General features: G+C 40.9%; 1 protein-coding gene across 1 annotated transcript in view; it reads left to right on the forward strand.

The window, feature by feature from the left end:
• The window catches only part of Sema2a (Semaphorin 2a), a gene marked incomplete at its 5' end in the record, with an annotated part of 93,505 nt that overhangs the window by 20,796 nt on the left and 49,737 nt on the right, over positions 1 to 22,972 (forward strand). The window contains one exon of the mRNA XM_026818928.1: positions 22,584 to 22,671. Within this exon, the coding sequence (XP_026674729.1) occupies positions 22,584 to 22,671 (88 nt within the window). The remainder of the gene's footprint in view (positions 1 to 22,583; positions 22,672 to 22,972) is intronic.

Genomic DNA, 22,972 nt, shown 5'->3' on the forward strand with positions numbered 1-22,972 from the left:
TTCCGACGTCTGATTTCTATTTAAAAAATGCGTTTCTAAAGTGCATAAACTTTTGGGATTGATTGTATAGCCAATACATCCTTAAGCATACAAACATTTCAACGACATTCTCATAACAAGTATTTATATACTGACATAATAAAAAGAATTATCCGTAGGACCATATTAATTAAATATGTAACTTTCCATTTGTTGTACACAACCTGATCCAAGTGTCTAAATTAGAATCGGAACACTATATATGTATACAACAACAATAGACGATAATAAATGACAAATTTGAAACCAAAGTTCTGCTGCCTAGGTATTACTTCCTTTTATTTTTCTTAGATTAAATTTATACTCTATGTGATCGATTATACTTTCCTCCAACAATATTTTCTGCAAGTCGAAATTACAAACCTGATTCCATACGAATCTTCGCCCCTTTTTTGTTTGTGAATAATAATCCGCGTTGTGAACACGACAGGCAAAAAGAAAAGAAGAGGTGAAAGCGGTTTGGCATGGGCTCGGCTCGATTTCCTGGCTGTCCCGAAAACCGGAATCTAGGGATGCCGTAAGTCTTTTGAGAAACCGAAAGCAACCGGTGGATTTTTATTTCAATTCGCGGCGCAATATATTATTTGCAAAGCTCCGGAGCGTACGAGAGCAGACGAACCGAATCCGCAACCGGGACCCACCCCTCGTCTACCGCAAATCTTGTTCGCGGAAAATGCGGAGACCTTTTGCCGGGGCCAAACGCTTTCTATACGCCTGTAACGACACGAGTAACGTTTATGCTCCCGCTCGTCGATACGCCGTTTTTTCCCATCTTTCCATCCCCCCGAGTTCGCAGGTTTCGCGGCTGAGAATTTATTTTTGTTGGCTGAGAGAGAGCGTATTCTCCCGTGGAAAGACGGGAAATCGTGAGATAACGGAATTTGTTTATATACTCAGTTTTTTTTTTATATACTTTAGTTCCGTGTTGCAAAAATAGTTTTCTTCGACACAGTCGATAAAAAGCAAACAACTGTCGCTTTATAAGATTACAATAATTCTTTTAACTTCAATTTAAAACTGAAAGACAGTTTTTTATCAGAATTATTGAACTCCTGGGCTCAATTTCAGAAAACTTTGCGGATAGCTCGTATTTCCTGTGCGTTTGACCGCGTTTGACTCGCATCAGACAGTCGTGATTCTCACCGAATGTATTTCCGGTGCGGAGTCTGGAATCGACAGCTTCCGATATAGTTCGAGCCAATACCGAGAGAGGTAATCGATTCGACCGCAGCCGAAGAGAAAGACAGAACCGACTCGAATTTAATGACGACGACGACGATATGTTTATTCTAGTAAGAGTGAGCCATCCTAATTCTAGGCAGTCATGTTTAATTCAGCGTCTACGATAATTACCCACGAATCATTTCCATTATCAAACAAGAGAAACTATCTGCTTATCGACTTAAGTGCGTTACCGTTATTGCGCTAATTCAATTCCAAAGTTAGCGTTCATGTTTAATCCAACGACGCTGATTAGCATCGACGACTGACGCATCGGTTATATTAAATTGAAGCACACGAAATATAATTTTCTTTACACACAACAGATGTACATATGTATATCTCCTATAGAAAATCATGTATTTCATAATAATTTTGTTAACGATTGTGAATCATTCTTTAAATACAAATTATAACACGTAATACAAATTTAAGTATAAATTAATTGTACATAGTCAGCCAATGTTTCTATTAACATCCCCATCGTTGATTGCTACTTTATTTTCGAATTAAATTGCAATATCTTTATTCTAGACGCACTGAATGAATCACCTTCAATTTGATTAATAATAAAATGATGAGACAAAATATGACAGATTATTGTCGGTTAATAAATTCAAACTCGAGGAGCAAAATGGCGTTTCGCATGCACCAATTTTGTAATTTCAACCGCGAACAAGTTCCTTCCCTGGCAGGGAGCGATAAGAAACTATAAAAAAGGGAAAGAACGATAGATCGGTTTCAGAGGTCCGAAGGTATTTATGGAGATTTAGTTTTATTCGAGCGGCAAGTGCATTCGCGATGCACGTAAAATACGTCTTCGTGTAAAACGAAGCGTCGCAAAGGTAAAAACTTCACGACTGAGGTTGCGTCGTAAATTCCAGCATTGCGCTGATATCGAGGACGCCCACCTGGACAATCCCGAGCTTTATTTTCGGAATAAATCACTATTATCGCGGCATAACGAAGCAGCTGTGCCTTCCGTTACTTTTTGATTAGGTATTACATTATTCTGTTATCAACACCTCCGTTCATAAGTTTTAGAATACCGTCTAATTGTATTAGGTCCATATGACAGATCGTTTGTTCCTCAATTAGTTTCATTACAAATACAGATAAAAAGGTTAAAAAAAGGACCTTCAATAATTCCCCTCGCAGTTTCTAACAATTTCGATATTTCACAATTTTGTTTATACATCATTCAGTAAACAATCCAGCAGATTCTTAAAAAGTTCATCGGATCCGATTTAAAAGAATTTGATATCGATCAGAAATTGTATATCGGTTATCTGTTCGTAAATGATGTTCGATTCTGATCCCCACTATAATTTTTATCCGTCTCAAAGGATAACCTGGATATTTTTTCTGGTCTCTTTACGATCTCTAAAATGAAATCCTGGAACGTTTTACAATCGATACGGAATGTACCGGAGTACTCTGGGTCAGTCGATTATCCGACGAGCTAGCATCTTCGTACGGTCAGTTGGGTCACCACGAACGCGAACGATGCGTGTTCTGGGCAGCGCCTGTCGACCGTCCCGTGGGACAATCTTGTCGGTAGGCTTCCGCCATTACCTGGCCACATTGTACGTCCAGCAAGTAACCCTGGCGCGATATTGCATTCGATGCGAAATCTGCCGGGCTGATCGTGCCCCGTAGCCTGCATGGTTACCTTCGATAACCTCGTTCGGTCTTGTAGCTTGCTTCCGGCCTAGGGAAAGAGAGACAAAGACCGTGGTAGGGGAGGACACGTCGGCAGGACTAGCTAGATTATGGGATCGTAGAGTCTCTCTCGTTCGAGCCGTAGGAAGGGCCCCGAGATTGAATTATCTGCCATCAGGAGGGGTTTCGACCTCGGCTATCGAGAAACTGAGGAGTCGGGGAAAACCGAACGGCCACTAATCATATAGCCCCGAAATACAACAAGGAAAACTCGGCCAAGACGAAAATTCTACTATGTACAACAAAGGGAACAGAGAAAATAACGCAGTGACAGTCGTTAGCTGCTGCGTACCGTCCTCTTAAATCATCTGCACAGTCTGGTTTCGTACGAACACGTGGCTTCCGCCATGTGCTTCAACGATAGTTACATTATTGATGTTGTATATCGGATAGATTTACGAATCTTGACTTCCTTCCGCTGCAAGTAGAAAACCGTTTGTTTGAGAAACTGGAGAACCGTATATATTGCGTCTATGGTATATAATTATTAGATACATTTCTTTAGATTTCTTTAAATTTTTCAATTCACGTATACATCCTGACGATACACAAACTGTTCTTGGCGCTTGTCATTTCAAATGATGTATATTTTATTAAGGAGAGGATCGTTGGATATCATTAACCTGATGCATCGTCGGAGCGATGATCATGACGGAGCTCCTTTTGACGCGAACCAGGGACGCGTATTCGAAGGGGTCTCGCACGAGTACGACGGTGCCAAAGGGTTACCCACCGAAGTGGCTGCGTTCGAACATATTCGCCACAAACATTCCGCAGAACAGGAGGACAGATGTGGTATATTGCATCGGCAGTTGGTGGCGAAACCTCTCCTGCGTGACGGTATCCTTTGGGGTTCCGCAGATGTTCCGACACCCGCACCTTCCTCCTGTCTCATCCTAGCCTAGGCCACGTTATATATAGTATATAGTCTATATACATATATAAGGAACCACCATCGCAAGGATGGCCATTCGTGGTTTTGACAAGGTCGGGACAGGCTACCTGTCGTCCCGACCTCTGAGATCCTCGGTCAATGATTATTATTAAGCGTCACATCTTGCGGCGGCGACGGAACCGCGAAATGTGCCAAGTTCCTAATTATCAGAAACGTTTTGGTCGAGATAATTCGTGCTCCGTCTCGCGGAAATTACTGCGAAAACCCGACTTTTCCGTTACAAAGATTTGATGGATCAACGAACCGGGAAATGTTAATTTGGCTTAATGATGACAAACGAGGTTTCTAGTAGTGGAAACTGATTAATAATGAAGTGATAGTCTGATAGAGATGTATTAGGTTTTAATAGATTTCACGATTATTTGCTTAATAATTACATTGAAATATAAACTTGGGATCGTGGTTTGGAATTGTAATAAAAAATTCTTTTTTGTCGATTCGCTTTGTGATTGTTCATTTGATGAGTTTCCAGCTCTGTTATGATAGTGAAGTCGATCCGTTCCACATGTACGCGCTCGCGGGTTCATCCCCTTATCTTGCGCAGTAATGGAAACTATGTAGTCAATTCTATTTTCCCTCCCTAGGGAAGCTGACAATTGTCCCCGTCATGCGGGGTTTCTCGTCGACGTATACAGTAATAGTAGTTATTTAGCATTAAATCAAATACGTCAGAGCTACGCCAACATATGTCATGATACTGATGATAAATCACATGATAATGATGATAATAATTACTAATTCATCCGTCGCTTCCGTTTCTTCCTGCAAAGAAAACTTGGAGATATCGAAGATACATTTTAGGATTGTAAGATAAATGACATGTGAAACATTGAATGACACTCATAAATGATAAAAAAAACTCTCTTACAGTGTTCCTTATGATTTGTTTTATATATACATTTTATTCTAATTATTAGTATGGCAGGTAGATCATTTATTTATTGGATTAAATACATCTTACTATTATATGTATAAAGGGAAAGCGTTTGTATGTATGTTGGCAAGAGTCTCATAAGCGGCTGAAGTATTTATAACGAAATCTGGACAGAAGTTCTTTTTACATACTTCGGAGCAAACAACATTATTATGAATAATTACTACGTCGAAGAAGGGTGAAAATGCATTTTTACCTTATTGATTAATATCTTTTTAACGCGATCAGATATCCAAGAGATTTTTGCTGTATAATATCACATAAACAACTCCTTAAAACACAATTTGTGGATGTTTTAAAATGTACGCCCTACTGAGATGAAACATATTCTTACGTATTTCTCAATAATTTTCAAATTTGATGAGTCATAGGTTTGAAGGTTGAGCTCACAAAGCTTACACATACAAACAAATAAAAATTAATTTCAGGATTTTATCCCAATTATGGGGTGTAAAATGTATATTCTTTTATCTTGTTCTCTTATATCTATACACAATTTCCTTATTTTATATGTACATATCTTTGAAGTTCCATGACTTACAATTAGTGACTTGGTTTTTATTCATGAAATATTTCTATTTTATAAATCTCGAATTCTATACGATAATCAATGCGGGTGAAACCGCGACAAGGGATTGTAGATACATGTTAGAAAAGTCAGATCTATTAAAAAGATTTGAGTTAGTGATTCATAGTTCCATTTTGTCTATTATATAAATTAGGCATTCTAACCGATAGGATTGTTCAACTTGAAAGCATCTATTCAAAATAGAGAACATCTAGGTATCTTACTATTCGTCGCCGAACTGGCAATCCAATTACGTGAGAGCCCCGGGCTTCCGACGTATCGATGCCCGTTAACCGAGCACCCGCTAATCCTATCCCGAAAACTTCAAGTTCCCCCGGCAACTATAATTGTGTATAGCCGCGGCGTCGAATGAAACCATTCCGTCAGAGTCAAAGCATTCCTTCGTTTCATCGGTTAGACCGCGTTCTCCAGTCGCAACCGACAAAAGCCGGTCAGCCACTCGCCGCTCGCGGATAAAACGGCAGACAGAGTTAGCGAACGTTGTTGTTCGAAAGCATCAGACCATGGCCATAATACATATAATTTACACAGGCTTGTTGCCAGTGCTGTTTTACCTGACCAATCAACATTGTATCCGTTGGAATGGCTCTTTCGTACGATCCGATGATGGGCCACAGCACTGGTGCGGTTCGCATTCCCCCGGAGCAGCATCGGCCAGCCTGGCTGAGACCCGGACCGACGATCGTCACATTCGTCACAGGCGGCCGGCGTGGCGTGGCGCAACCCCTTCTTGCATCGGTTCTGTAACGTGTAAACACGGCAGCGTAATAGCGAGCAGCGGCCCTGCTCTTGCCCCGACATTGTGTGCGCATACTGATGTTTCATTAGCCGACTGTTCATGCTTCTCCCGGGCCGTCAATCAGTTCTACAGCCTGCGGCTGGCTCCTCAGTTTCACCGTTACAGACGTAGCATGTAGGTAGCCGCGTCCCGATTCCGGGCGTAGTATCGGCCCTGTTAGGATCGCTTTATAAGGGGATTACAATTATCCGATGTTTGATTACCCCTCCCGCGGTTGCAATCTGTTTAGACGCATTTATGTGCAGTACCTAGCTACTCTTCCGCCTCTCCTGGCTTTGCTGTGTCTACAGAGAAACCGGTGGAATGTAGGAATCGTAATCGATGTTCCGCGGGATTATAAAAGGCATACTGTTTGTGGCACTTGTATGCTCGATAGGCCGGACAGTGGGTAACTTTTCATTGTGCAAATCTCGATCCATTCCTGGGACGTACTTGAGAACTTAATTATTAGGGAGGAATAATGTGGTAACGGAAGGGAAGAAGCTTTAAACGGTTTCAACGAGCCGATGGAATTGTCGAGTCATTGTTTCGAAGATCTTCTGTGGTCACGCTTGCCTGCGTTACGTGAGCCTTTTCAAGAGCTATCTCAGTCTTCTTCCTGAATCCATTCTTTTAGTATTATCAATATATATCTATTAAAATGCAAGATATTTCAGATCCTAATTAAATTATTGTGTCATTCTTCAGATCTTAACCCTTTTAGTGCCGAACGACTATATATCGTCGCTTATCCGAGGGCGCCTTACTTTTCGCATTGCGAGAGAACTTGAAATAAATTTATAAAATGTTATAAACGACCTAATTTCATTGTGATTTAATTTTATAAACTATAGTAATGTGTGTTAAACTAGTACGTTGGAAATGGATAATTCTTAGTACTATAGTAATGTGTGTTAAACTATTACGTTGGAAATTGATAATTCTTAGTATCTACACTCATTTGATTCCAGAATTTTAATAGAGCTATCAAAATGCTAACCATTTTTCTATATGTTCAGAGTTTATATTGTGCTCCATTTTCGTTTTACTCACAGTCGCCGTAACAAGTGAATCGTATCAAAGGACAAGGCAATTTCTATTTCGAAGTTTCAATACAGTTCGATCGTCGGGTAAACAGAAATGTAAACGTTGCCACCAAAATCAATTTATAAGAGGATCACAATTATCGTCGCGGTCGATCTCCCTTTCGAATTTGGCTGTTGATCAACTGCAACGTAAATTCGAATCGCGCTCTGCGGCGATACACGATCGTCGATTGTCAGCTAGATACAATGCCTGATTGTTGTATGCGTTTCATTTGACTTGTACCCAGATTACGTAATTTCCGTGCAATTTATATTGGCCGCATGAGATCCGCTCCAGGTAACGAGATTCTAAGTTATACGAAAGGTAAAAAATTCATTTTCTGCCTACTATCTCTGATAGGTTTACCTCTGATAGACTTGACAAGATGAAAATAATTACCTAACGTCAAACCTTACTGTGTTTTATATGTATACGATAGCATTTAGAGTTTCAAAGTATTTGCTTCATTGAACAATCTCTGACTAGGCGGAAATAATCATGACGTTCACTATATTCACAAATTTCAAACGTTGTTAAAATCGTTCGAATGTCAAAGTAGAATACAAACCACAATCCTTTCAGCATCGCTCGTGTAACCTCTGACAAAACAGATTGCATACAGATAGAAGCGGAGCGTAGGTGGGAAGGGTTGAAGATAAAAAAAAGGGATACAAAGCGACGATGCGTTTCAGTGCGAACGAGATTGCTTTGTCAACTGCAGCGTAAGTGACAAGTACGATTGTCCCCCCGCCTCGCGTGCCGTATTATCCCGTCGATGTTTCATTACACTGTCAATCACCGTGTTTGTCCGGAGGCCCTTGCCCGCAAACCGATCGACTCGTTCTCATCAACCGAGCCGAATCGCTTTCGCCGGTCGCTTTATAAAGGGATTACAATCATCCACTGTTTGATTACCTTTCCGCGCGTGTGCGAGTTAGTTAGCCCCGATCAGCCAGTCCGCGCCCGCGATACATATGTATGGAGCGTTGTACCCGCTCTGCTACGATGTCAGCCCGCGTTTGCCAAATGGACGAACGCGATCGCTTCTCGCGTTCTGTTCCTATCCGCAGCAATCATATCGCGGTACGCTTTAGAACGAAACCTATTAACCGTCGATCGGCCAATTTCACGATACTATTATGGGCACCAGAGCTAACAGCCGCAACTGAATAAATGGTCTTAGCAATCTTGTCTCATTAATCTTTTTCGAGTTGACCCCTTAACTTACAACTACGTGTGAGACACGTGGTCTTGTATTCGGGCCAAAACTGATTATCACGGGCCTGGCCTGTAGTGCATCGGTCGGGCTAAATGTAAATATTACGAGCATGGCCCGTAGTGCGACGGTCGCGGTTTGTAATTTGCTCCACTACAAACAACGCAGATTAGGCTCGTGATAGATTCTTATTATCTCTTTGTATCATAATCAGTTATTCTCCGTTACGTTCGCACTTTGAACTTTATGTTTTTAAATATTATAAAAGTATCCCCACAAGATGTTTTCAAAAAGAATTTTTTATGAGAACAGTGAGAGTTATGTTGATGCTTCTGCTACCGAAAATGATAGTAGTGACGTTATACGTACGGTACGAAAAAAAATGCAAGCGATTAGTTATTGATGATACCTTTGACGAAGATCAACTACTAGAATCCTGGATTTGGAAAGAAATAAGAAATAGTCCAAAAATCTGAAATTATACGATAACTCCTGGTATAAAAGAGGCAGCCTTAAGTCAGTTAGGAGGAAATAAAAGAGAATTAGATGTATTTATTATAATATTTGATAACATGTCCTAGGAAAATATTGTAACCGAGACTAATCGATAAGCAGATTAAATACGAATTCAAACAGAATACGAAGAATCGACGACACTTGGTTTCCTGTGGATTCTAATGAAATTAAAAGATATTTTGCAGAGGCTGCGCGATTTTGTTTACATTTTGGGCCCAGCCTATTGAAACGTAAATCGTAAGTTAAGGGGTTAATGATTTCGAAGGAACACCCTATGAAATTCAACGTATGAAATTAACAGGTAACTACTAGACCAGAATTTTACGTGTAAATTGGTGCATGTATTTCACCGGTGCACGCGTGTCGCATTATACCGGTATTACATTTGCGTTAACGTTAGCGTGTCCTTATTACCAACAAGCGCCTTGGCGCACAGGCCTGGCGCAGTGGAAGCGGCTACATTAGTCAGGCCGAGGTGTGTGTATCGTGTCGACGGCTGGCACGACGCGGTGCGGCGCAGCCTGTAATTTCCCCGAAATCTTTAATTACCAGACCCGCGAGACAATCACCCGGTCGTCTCTATCCGTCTCCGTCGCACCCGCTCTAACCGTGTACACAAGCGTCGATCGTTGCTACGTTCGAGGGCTCGTAACACAACTCGTCGAAATCCGGCCGTGTATATGCGCGTGTAGCCGAATGGAATTTACAATAGGACGATAATTTATGCCCGACGAGAGTGTCTCGGCCTCCCCCAACCGACGACGCGGTACGTAGCTCCGAGCTACCGGGATTCTCTCGTGACGAGATCCAACGGTTGGAAAGGAATTGAGAATTTACGGCGCGCGCCGTTGCCCCGGGATATACGAACGTTCGCGTAAAAAAAAAAGAGAGAACCCGCCCCGTGATTCCCGCGCCCATTAAAAACTGCCACGCGATGCGAGCTGCAAATATCTGTGCTGATACCGCGACGAGCAACGACGCGCTCACCCTTGTGACGAATGGCCTTCGTTGACGGACAGAAAGGGATGAAACAGCGGTGGTAGAAAAAGGACGAACGGCGGGGTGAAAGTCACGGGACGTTTTCCTTGGGAGCGGTCGAGGGGGAAGGGTACGATGCGTGTCCCGCACCCTCGGTCAGCTCCGCGTGGACGTAGGCGAGGATGAAACCCGGGGGGGGAGGTTGGTTTGTGCAACGTGTGTGATTACGTTGGCAATTACTCCCACCCTGAATCGGGTTAGGCCCGTCCGTTTCCTTCCACCCGCATTCTGCGCGCCGCTGCCGGAAGGGTTGTAACTCGTTATTAGCGAAGAACGGTGGAGGGGCAGGTGATTACAGCGTCGACGTAGATCCCCAGCAATGATAAACGCCCGTTCGCAGATTCGATCGTTGTTGTTCGAATCTTCTTCTTTCTCTTTTCAAGAACGGGCTTCTTATCTTTCAGCTCACAGAGAGGAAACATCGTCGTCTTGATTACCGATCCACGATCTCGAAGCTTGAGCGGAATAGAGAATTTAACTCTCGCGTTTAACCCTCCTTTTGCTCTCCTTCCGCAGGAGTTTTTCTGATGATCTAGATAAGGCTCGGGCGGCCTTGAGGCGAACCGTTTTCTTGCGTGTAACTGTTGACATGAAGCGTTTTATTGAACCCCACCGTAGACATGGAAACTACTATTAAAACCGGGAAAGGTCAGATCGCCGAAGAAATGTAACTATAAAGTTTTTTTTCGCGAAATCTCCGATATACGTATATACCTGTCTGCGTGAAACGCTGAGCAGTTGGGAAAAAAACGAGCAGCCGTTGCGACGGATTTTATCTAGATCCGGCGGCGTCACGCAAAACGGTTGCAAACGATGCCAGGAATAAATCATTTGCAGCTCGACGATCGCTCGAACGTGGACGGTCGATCGTTCGTTTCGCTGGAACAGGTAGGCTGTCTTTCGGCGGTTGTTATCAAGGAACTGGCTCTCTCGTGCTCGTTACGCACTCGGAGAAGTGAACCGATGAAAGGGAATCGATACCGAGGCACATAAAATTGCCGGCGATGGGAACCGGGGAATCGTGGAGGGTGAATGGGGCCATGGAGATAGAAAGGGAGGCAGCAGTTTAAAAATAAGGTGAACAAAAGGGGGGAGGAGGAGGGAATATTAGAAGGAGGAAAAGGGATGCCAAGGGTCAATCAAAAAGAAGAGTCCTTAGGAATGAGACGGAAAGAAGGAGAGAGCATTCCTCGAGTGGATCTTTTCGTTCATATATGTATAGTATATATCAAGTTTCAACGAGAGGGAGTGCCTCTTTAGAAAAGACTTGGAGTGCTCTCTAAAAATGACTGCACCTTTCGTGGTGGCGCACGTAACGGGGGTATTAGCGAGCCCCGATGACGGCGGTGGGTACAGACTCTACGGGCACGCGTTGCGCTAGCCAGATTTACTATGGCGAGAGTTATACGCGTGGAACGAAAAGATAACGCAATTTATTTCGTGCCTTTATTCACCCTCTTCCCGCTCCATCTCTCTCTCTTTCTCTCATCGCTGACTCGCGTGCGTCGCTGAACACTTTTGGCAATTCCTTTTCTCTCCCGGTTCTCTATTTTTCTTATTATTCCCGACTCCCGCCTGGATTTCTTGCTCTCGTATCCACTGCCATTAGAGGTCCCGATCTTCAACGTTATTAACGTAGTGTTATTAAACGCATCCACTTTATACCGTCACGATGCAATCCTAAATTCTCTTAATCCGCTCACGGAAAATTTTTTTAAAGAGGCTCTTGAAACTGTTCTCTTTTTCTTGCCAGTCTGTAGGATAATAAGATTACTCTGCCTTTTCTTCTCTTAATTCCATCGAAGCATAATTTTTGTTCTCTTTTCGATTCATACACTCTTGGTCTCCTTATTTGTTTCTCCCATAAAAATCCTGGTTCGATGATTCTTTGAGAATAGTTGTTCAAAACTTGAAATTAGAGTAATTATATGAAAGTGGAAACTTAATTAGTTATCCACCGATATTCCCTGCTAAATCTGTCAGCGAAATCCAACGGCCAGCTAATCTAGTTCGATCGGTTGTGCGGCTTAATCCGAATTTGTAGTTGCTGGAATTCCAACGTGTCGCGACGCGACGCTGCACGCGATTCGTCGTGGTCGTTATGCTCTTCGGATCTTCCGAGCGGATGAACCGGGGGGTAGTGAACGCGCGATACGATTAACATACCAGAAGTTGTGCTGTGCCGTTATTTCGAATCAACTCGGCTCCCAATTCAACGGCCGACTGTGTTGAAGCGTGTACGGAACGCATGCATCAAACGGCGCTCGTAGTAATTTAGGTCAGATCGGGTTATGGCTGTCTTTTAGGAACATTCGTCCCTCCAGACAGTAGACACACACGTATGCGTCGAAGTTAGACTGCGGACTGTGTATGTTTCGACACATTGCAACCGCTGTCTTCCGTGACGACTATGTATTGAACACACGGAATTGAATTTCCCTTGCGCGACAGCTGACCTTCTTCCGTTATTTTCGATACTAATTGATAAACCGTGATAAAAAAGGAAATGAATAAAGAGAATCGCTCGCAACAGTCATTTGATACTTTTCTTAAAATAAACTTATCTCACAGAACCTGTAGAATTTTAATTACATTTTACCTTGAATTAAAATTAATTTTCTTAGCTTAATATTCTATGATGGAATCAATGAATACGCTTATTTTGTATTGCATTTCATAGCTCAATCTATTACAGATTACTGGTTTTATTTCGCCTAATGTTTCATTATTCGTTTAGTCAGCAGAATTCTCGACAAAGTTATCCAAGAATAATGCATAAACAGCATCTCAAATAGAACTCCGTTTCATTCAACTTGTTACAAAAGCTCAACCGTAACAAACATTTTCAAATGTTTGATGCTACAGTTACTTAAGAACGTACTCAACGTAACTGTACGCCTCTGACCTCGTTTCCGGAATGCACTGCACTGTGCAGTCCGTAATAACTCTCGCATTGCATGCGTATCAGCCAATTATTGGAAGGGAACGTATTAGTAATTAATCCAATCCCCGTGTAACGCCTCTCTGACGAGCACTGTTTGAAACATCCAAATGAATCTTAAAAAGTACTCTTTGAAAAGACATGAAATCTAGAATGAGAAATACTGTAACGATTTTTGAATTTATTTAGTGCCTCTATAATTATCATAGTACTTATGAATTATACATATTTTGATTCCGACAAGTTGACTACATCAATGTTATTACACGCCGCTTATAATTAATGTTTTAACACGCTGCTATTGTATAATGGAAAGTAGTAGATTACAGGTTCGGATACTCACTCTTTGAATACGGTGACGGTACACGCTCCTGAAAAAGGTGTTCCCCATTAATCTCAAAGCATGTTCTGGTGATGTAAGCCTATTAAGTTGATTAAAATATCCAATAATCGAATTCGTCCGAGTGGGATAACGACATGGTAACCGAACGACAGAAAAACAGGGAATGCAACAGAGAAGGAGATGGAGAGATGGGATCCAGTCGCAGGAGAGAGAGAGAGATAGAGAGAGAGAGGAACAGCGCGGGGGTGGGGTTGGAAGGGGCTTGATTAATGAGAGGAGAGTGACGTGGCGGTACGCCGCGCACCAGCCACGCTTCGCCCCATTTCATCTGTACTCTCACCCTCTGTTTGCCCTCTCTTTTACTCTCTTCACCCTAGACGGCATGCGCTCTTTCACTTTTTCTCTCTTCTCGTTTGTTTAATTCCGTCCTATCCAGGAAAGCTTCCGTCTTCCTTACCTCAACTTCGTAACTTATTTCTTTAGGTAGTCCGGTTTCATCGTGTCTATGTCTTAGCGCTTCGACTGTGTGCCCCTCTTCCTCACGGTAAATGACGAAATGTTACAAATAGGAATATATAATTAAATGCAGATAATAAATATTTCCTAGTTAATCAAACATTGCTTCCCCGTTAAAGATACGAAATACTTAAATGACAAGAAAATCTGATATAATAGTTTCCATGACGACTAATCTCCAACTTAGATTATTCGTAACTGATGCCTTCGAAACTTCTAAAATTATACTACACCTCTGTCTCACCACATTTGAAATATTCGCCATGCTCGATCAAGAAAATATTAATTTCGTACGCACTTAATACTAACGACACTTTTCTCAACTATTGAGCGTATATGTATTTTATTTTTCCTTCCAACCTCTGTCTCTTCCCTAGAACGGTATAAATTTTACCGCATGCCGTGTCTCGCGGCCATTGAGTCTCGATCTCCACTTACCGAGATAGGCAAACGAGTTGAAAATCGGTGTGTCATTATCGATACGCCCATGTCCACGCAAGGGCTTGTTTCTCATTTTCGCTCCTGTTCCCGTTCCTCGACACGTACACACACCACTGTTCATGTGCGTGATTACGCGTTCTCCTTTCAACGCTGTTGTTTCTCGCGCAGACAGGAATTCCTCTCGAGTCCGGTTTTACTTTGATTTATTCCATCCAAGATGCAATTCTAAGGGAAGTCGTTCTTATTCATTTGGAGTAATCAAGTGAATCAAATCACTTTGATAAAGAATTGTTGGAAACAATCCTCCTGTGCAGTTTCTAGAAAGAAATTTCTAGCGAAATTGTTTTCCGTTTCAACGAAATTGTATTTGTACAGGGATCGACATCTCGGCTCCTGAACTATCGCTTCGAGTACGCCAGACATTCGTAATCAAATAACTTTCCCTCTCATTAGGGACACTCGAACAATCCCAAATGAGGAAGCCGGTGCATTCAGTGCACTCTCTGGCGTCGCTAGGGGAAACCAGGTTACAATGTATACTACGTCTTCTATCCTACTCAAAAAATAAAAATCAATTAAAAGTTTGCGACGCGTTAACGAGTGAAAAAAGGAATCCCTCCCAGGTACCTCAATTTTTAATATTTGAAAGTTTCAATATATACAGAATGTCGCATTTAAATTATGTATGTAGTTTTCTTATTTATTGCTAAATCCTAGAGGTATAAAACAACAATTCTGTGAAGATTGCATGGAGATAAAAATTCTGTATATCATAAAATGCATTTTTTAAAATACGACGGGTTTTATGTAGAACGTTTTGGCAAGAATGATGGGAAAATAATGTCTGCTTAAAATGGTACATCCCTTCGGGCGTGGTGCGATCAAGAAGAGTGTATTGTCGTGTCGAGGTCGGTCGATCCGCAATCAACGCGGGCCGAGTTAGAAACATGTCAATTTCGTGAAGAGGCGTGAACTAGGATGTGTCGAAGAGGGTGCACGCATTCACATCTGGCCCCGTCCCTCGAACTCTCTCTCTCTCTCGTCCTTCGGATTCAAAAGGAGCGTTTCAGACCGGATAAAAGCTCCTAGGAACACCGTCGTGACAGCAGGACCAGATCCCACGGACCTGAAACTATCGGCGATCAGAAAGTGATCCGCTGTTCCATTTAAATCGGCTTATATCATAGAGAATGCCGCGGCAAGATTATTTATTAATTGAGCCTCCTCAGTTACTTGACCAGTTTTAAACTTATTATACTACCACAATATGCACTGTGCTTTTACTCTTTGAAGGCCTTCTCTTATGCATCTCTTATTCAGTCGTTGCTGAAACCCAGGCAACAGATTTCTTTTGGAAATTCTGATTAAAGATTTGTTGAATTCTTATCTCTTATTTATTTCTCTACCATTTGAATGGCAACATTTTATTTAATTCAAATTCGCAATGAATTTTGTCGAAATCGGGCGAGAGATGCCGGCGAAGTTATAAATACTCTGTGATAAGCACAAGCTTCTACTTTCGTGATTTCATATAACTCTTGAATTGAAATTTTGCCAATTAAAATTCGCGCTTGAATTTTATCGAGTTCCCCTGCGGAAAATCGGAGAGGTTTTCGACAACAAACTTTCAATCGGCGCCTTTCGGACGGTCGCGGAATAATTTACATTGATACTGATCTCGGGACACGCGCAGGAGGAAATGTCGCAGTGCTGTGCCGTTGCGAACGTTTGCGAACTCGGACACGAGCGATCGAGATAACCGGAAGAGCCGAAAGTTCCCTGTACCTAACTCGCCTTATCTTTTATCGCCGGTCCTGACACGGCGCGACGGTCCACCTCGATTTCAGTTAATTCGAACTTTGCACAAACTGCTGCAGCTCTTTTATCCTTGCTCGTCATTTCCTGGATAGAATTAGCAAATAAAACTGAGAGATATATAGATACTATCATGAACTCATGATTACTAGTTGTGTAAATTCCAAATTAACGATGGATAAGAATTTAGATTGAATTTGAAAATACAAAATACTAAAGTATTTTTCTTTCTCAATCAAAATATTGTATCAATTTGTTTTTTAATATATTATTTATTCTATCAGTCAACAGTATTTGAATTATTATCTAGAGTACTGTATTAATCATTTTTATAACAATCATTATAAGAAACCTTGTATCAAGTATTGTATTAAGCAATATAAAAGTTATTCTATGAATTATTATGTGAAGTGTAAAATATTCATGTTTGCTATAATATGAACAATACATCTTTATTATAATCATGGTTAATTTATAATTTATAGATCTTTCATATGAAATGTCTTAACGCTTATGGTTGCCAGTGTACATTTGGATCGATTTTCAAAGATTGTAGACTGTAGGGCACCTTGCCGACTCCCGACGGGAGATTAAAATAATAGTAACGTTTGAAATTGGACACGGCGGTACCCTCGTAATCTTCGGTAGCCATATGCCAATGTCGCGTCTGGAACGAAGCTGGGGAAAAAAGGAATGAGCGATCGCATATCTAATCCGGCATTGTACGCGAGCGGGTTAGGGCACGGTAACTTTATTCAATCGCGACTGCCCTTCGTTATGGTCTCGCGTTTCGAAGGAAGACGAATGGGAATAGATTTCGAACGGGGTGGCTCCTCGGGCGCACGTGTCGCGAGCGTAGTGCTCGAATCGAGATAAGACAACGCTGATAAAGGGACCACACCGTAAGTGTAAAATCGTGCACCATTGCGAATCTTGGGATTTACATTCAATCATGATCCTCGCGACTTACAATCATCTTTCCGCTCAACGCTGATGGGTGTGGATAATCCGAATTCTCGCAGAGTATTAAGCGGTTGCGAAGGCGTTTCAAAGAAGTAATTATCTGTAGGATTATAATAATGTGACACTTTTAATACGTTATCGAGGAGAGTGAAGAGCTATTTGAATAAAATAAAATTTAATAATCTACATGTCAGTTTGTACATTGTAATTTAAGATTATGATGGAACAGGAATATTATATGTACATAAAATTGCACGCGTTTGCCTTATTTTAATATTCATGCCTCTGGATTTTTATGTAATCAATACAACGGCAGTCGATCTTGATTATTTTCAATTAAAATGCGTCTTGCGCGCCAGCGACCCTTTTCGAGAGTAACCAATTTACCAAATAGAATAATTAAAATGATCGAGTTTCGCTTATATTTTAATTCAGCATTTCATAATGACATGGAAATTTTATACAATTCTACAACGTAACTTGATTACACGTATAAGTTGTCTCACGAAATATTGCGCATATCAAATGGTTGGATTAATTGGGACGTGAAGGACAACGGAAATACAAACAATCAGAAAATATCGCATCGTAATCAACGCCGATGTAACGATAAATCAGTACAATGTTCCCACACTTTATTACTTTTGGTGAAAATTAAGGACAGAGTGACGCTGTATAATGTTTTATGGATTATTACAATGTTATCTTTTTTTCAAGAAGTGTCGACATGAATTTAGATTTCTCGATTAATTCTACTGGGTCTTGCTTATAGCACGAAATCATGAATTTGATAACTAATAAAAAAATGTATAATATTAAGGAAAAACACAATTGAACCTTGCAATAAAATTTCATATAGGTTTAATTGCAACTTTTGCAGGAAATAATTAAATGAAATTGATATTTAAAGTATTATTCATATCATTCAATGGTCTTGTGCGTAGGTAATTAGGAATGCCTATATAATAGTAAAAAGATGTTGAAATGATAGGGTATTAGGTCAGTTAATTGAGAAATATCGCTTAAGCGAATTAACCCAATGCCGGAACCACCGAACTCAAATGGATAGCTTCCGGGCCAGGGGTCGTTTAACGTTATCTCGGCCCGTGCGTTAACAACCCCGAAGGAACGATCTTATCACTGGCCGATAGCTGGCCAAGGGCACTTTTTCAACTGTTCAAAGCCAATTTACACTAAATAATCGCGTCAACGATGTTTTTCATAGCCCGTACCGTTGTAACAAATGGCATCGTTGAGATCTTTACTTCTATGTAAATTAGGGTTCGCGTTATCGCTGGCTGAGAGAATTAAATTAATCTCCGCTCACGCTTTTACTTTCTAAAACCTATCCACCTGTGAATCTGATTTCTAATCATAGATTTTAATTATCGCATTTCTGTTGTAGTGCCGTTTCAGTTCGTTTATTTTTAATGTAAATTTTTATAAATAACATTGCTAATTAGAATATCTTTCATAATTTATCATTTACAATCCATTCATCTATGTACGCAGTTTTCTATTTTAGTTATTCCACGACTATCATCATCTCTTTTCTTTACTTTTTAATATAAAGTCTCGTAAATGATGGTCCCGTGTTTTTTTTTTTGTTATTTGACTTCAGCTGTTTGAACGGCTATTCCTATAATTATCAGAATTTCGAATTTGGATTATAATTGGGCAACGAGTGATTAGAGAGACAGGGTTTTGGATTGGCCTCTTAAACGATCAACAAGCGAGGGCGCTCGTAAATATTTGGCAATTAGCGATTTACATACCGGGTTTAGCGTATTATTGTCACGGTAAATACGCGAACGGCGGAATGGTCGCGGAACGCTCTGAAAGTGGGGTAAAACATTAACAACTATTTGAACGGGCAGCTCGTAAATAATTTTAGCCGACATTTTCTATTAATACTACCGATTTATCGACTGCCATCCATTGTCCCCCAAATCACTCGGCAACGAAACGTCGTTTACCTTTGAGATGTCAAATTTATTGTAGGATTCTAAAAAATACATCGCGTAAAATCTATAAAAAATTGTTCGACGTTGTTTACTTGCCTCTGTAAAATCGTAAATTCCATGTGTCTACATTGCGTGAAAGTTATGTGTACCTCAGATTGATGTTGAAATATGTTATTGAGCCATTCTTCATATAAGATTATTTAGCCTGTCAGCGTGATAGAGATTAATATCTGGTACAGTTTATGAATCACTTGCTGAAGTGTATAATACAGAATAATAGTAACAATAGAATTTTCCAATTATCTAAACGGATTTATCTTTTAAACCGTAAAGGGTGGCTCATTCATGTTCTACTTCGGACGATTCATCCAATTCACACATTTTGCTTCCAATACCATTTACATTACATTAAACAAATGAACATACATTAAACGAATCATTTGTCAAAATTATCATGATAATCTTGATTTTAAATGTTTAAAAATATCACATGAATTTTGTCAATTTTTTTTTAATGCTTAGTGAAAAATGTATCGGACATGAGAAAGATTTACGTTTAGAGTTTGAAATTGCGAACGCTTACATTTTCTAAGTCTCGGTCGACTCATACTCAACATTTGTTTCTATTCGGACATCAAAAACTGCACGGTGAAATTTGCATAATGCGATAAGGCTCATAATCCCGCATAAACTGGCTTAGGAAGTTGAATGCTCTTGGCGACAACCGCGAAGATCATCGAGTCTGGTAATTTTATGGCGTGTCGCGAATATGAACGAACGGAAGGCGATAGGTGCATTTACGTGGAACGTGGAGCAGCAGGTGCGAGCATCATCTTGCCATGCAGGCGAGGCGATACGATTTTATTGCGGCAATAAAATCAGAGTAACGTGCGCGCCCATCGCTGACGAGTTTGAAAAACGAACCTCCGCGCCGCGTCGTATTTGCGAGCGAATATAAATTTTCAGTCTTCCCCAGGGACACGGGGGTAGGCTGCCTCTCGCGGTCTATCCGCGCCAGATCTAACGAACTGCAGGACGATGTTGGTTAGGGATTGCAAATAACGTTGCATCCTATCGCGTGTTGCGCCTGGTTTTATTGGTGGGCGTGTTTGTTGGGGTAGAGGTGCAGTTTGTCTTAATTAAGGGATTCGATGTCATTGACAGAATGTTAAATGCGACAGTAAATTTTGTCAAGCAATTTGTCCGTGCACATTTTTTTTTTGTATAACACTTTGGCAAGGAGAAAGATATATCACTGTCGATAGGTAATATGTTATACCAGTTTCCAATATGATTATATCTTAACCCTGTGGTACACCAATAACCATATATATCAATATTCCAATTTCCAATACCCTGCTATTATGTATATATTACAGTATAGATATAATACTGTAGTATGCATACCCATACATCATTTTGTGTTGAATTATGAATAGCAATCAAATGCCCTTGACAATTTATGTATAATAATTGCAGTTGGGGATTTTATATACTTTGCAAATTTAAGTCTACTAGCAATGCAAAGCCCAAAATTTAACTATTTATTGCGTTTATCAGTATGTACATACAATGACTCGTGCAATAGGTCACGTGTTTTGGATATACAGGTTGTCTCACCTAAAGAAGACCACCTAAATATCTATTCTGTTTTTTATATCATACGCTTCATAGCATGACATAAATGGCTTCGAATAAAGACTGTACTGTAACAAACATTTTCTTTGTTGGCTCATTTGTTTCGATTGTATTAAGGATGTATTGGCTATACAGTTAATCCCAAAAGTTTATGTACCTTAGAAAAACGCATTTCCTATAATTAAAAAGAAATCAGACGTCTGAAGAATAATGCTAATAATAAATAGCTACATACTAAAAAGTATAGAAGGAAATNGTTAAAGCTAGCGACAAGTTTTTATACAGAAATTGTAGATCTCATCGTCCTCTACAAAAAAGGTCCTATGCAATTTTCCCATAGATTCAACGGTTTAGGAGTTGGCAAAAAACGAAAATTTGGAAGAAATTGAAGGGGTACCCCTTGGAAAAATCTCGGAAAAATTTTTGTTGTTGTTTATTATTAGCAATGTTTTTCCGATGTCTGATTTCTTTTTAAAAAATGCGTTTCTAAAGTGCATAAATTTTTGTGATTGACTGTATAGCCAATATATCCTTAAGTAAAATAGATGAGCATCGGCTGGATTTTTTGCAATGAATAATTGATCCCAATGAATTTGTTATTTATTTTGGTTTGGAATGGTAATTTGCGTACTTCGGTATGTTACTAATAATTTAGAATCAGTTTTACGAGTTATTGTAAATATTAACTCTGGCTAATGCCAGGTAACGAGTTATCTTTTCGTTACGAGATAAAGAAGATAGAGAACGCGAGATCGGATTTTCGCATTCATTCGTTCATTCATAGGAGCTCGCGGGCGAAGAATGGCGAAGGAGGATGAGATAGCGGATAGAATCGTTCGGTGTAAACACGTGGGAAAGGAAAAAAGAAGAACGACGACGGTAGAGCGAGCTGGCTAGCTATGTACTATGTAGCCAGCCGTTTGGACCCCTTTCACGTCAGCCCCTCCTGATACCGCGTAAAATATAGTATTGTTCGCGCTGTGTTAGTCCAGAGTGGAGAACGAGTGTATTTAGGAAAGGGCGGCTTTCTTTCATATGTTAAGCAGATCAGTGTCGGCTGGATAGGGGGTGAGAAGGGTATTTTCCGAAGAGGCAACGAGGAAGGAAGGAAGGACGGAGTCCGTAGAATGGTTAGGATGTGGCGCGAGCGACCCCTTCGACTCTTACCCAGCTCGCGCTCCTAAATGATTACCGGCTTGACTTAATGTTGTGAAAAATGGCCACACGCTCTCTGCGCAACCTTCGGGTATTTTTCTTTATAAAATGCCAAGAGCCGAGCGAGAAATCCAATTTTTTAGCATCGTATAATTCGAAGCTTTCCGCGTGGCGGACTCGCGACAGCGATTTCATAAGATTTATTTACATCCATCGCGCACGCTGCTCTTCAACTTTTCGAGCTGCTGCAAAGTTTTACTAGTTGGCAGAAATCTCGCATTAGAATTCTCGAACAATTCCTGTTTTTCGAGTTTAGGGAACATTTTTCGATTTAATCCACGAATTCTGCTTTTTGTTTTGCTCATTGTCGATGTTCTCATTTCGCAATAAAAGTTCCGTTGCGTGGCCTCGATGAAACTATAAACGTCATTCGTTCTGTTACGTGTCCTGTAATTCTAACGAACTTTATGACGCTTGATATGAGTCGTCGCGTTTACTCGGCTTTGTTCGACTTAGCGGGGAATCTGGAAGGGCAGACATGAGGGAAAATCAAAGAAGGCGGTATAGGGACAAGCGTTATTATTACAGAAGTCGTAATGAAAATCTAACGATCCATCGGACGACGCCGAGCACGGAACAAAATGAATTTGCTCGAAGTTCACCCTACTCACACTCTCTGCTCTACTAATCTTTCTGTTTGCTTTTGTTTGCAGAACATGTGAGGGAGTTCAGCTGCGGGATGCTGTACTATAGGACCCTGTATCTAGACAGCAAGAGGGACGCCCTGTACGTCGGCGCGATGTAAGTACACGCTACTAGTCTCTTAAAGTCCCGGTTGGCTTCACCTACCTACTGTTGTCCCTTTTCCTCGTAATAAAATGTCGCGCACGATGAAAATCCCCGGACGCAACGGTACAAATTGCGCTTCGCTCGTCGTCAAAGAACCAGGAAGTGGAACTCTCGCGGAATAGAGGGAAAAGTAGGGGATGAGAACGACGCGGGAGCGAGTGTAGCGAAATAGATTTTTATGATTCCTGTGATTAAAATTCTGGCCGTAGAGCGGGATCGGGATCGGGATCGGGATCGGGATCGGTTGATTAAA

This window comes from Ceratina calcarata, unplaced genomic scaffold, assembly GCF_001652005.2.
Source record: "Ceratina calcarata isolate Rehan_Ccalc_2016 unplaced genomic scaffold, ASM165200v1 scaffold145.2, whole genome shotgun sequence".
In the NCBI taxonomy this organism is placed as follows: Eukaryota; Metazoa; Arthropoda; class Insecta; order Hymenoptera; family Apidae; genus Ceratina; species Ceratina calcarata.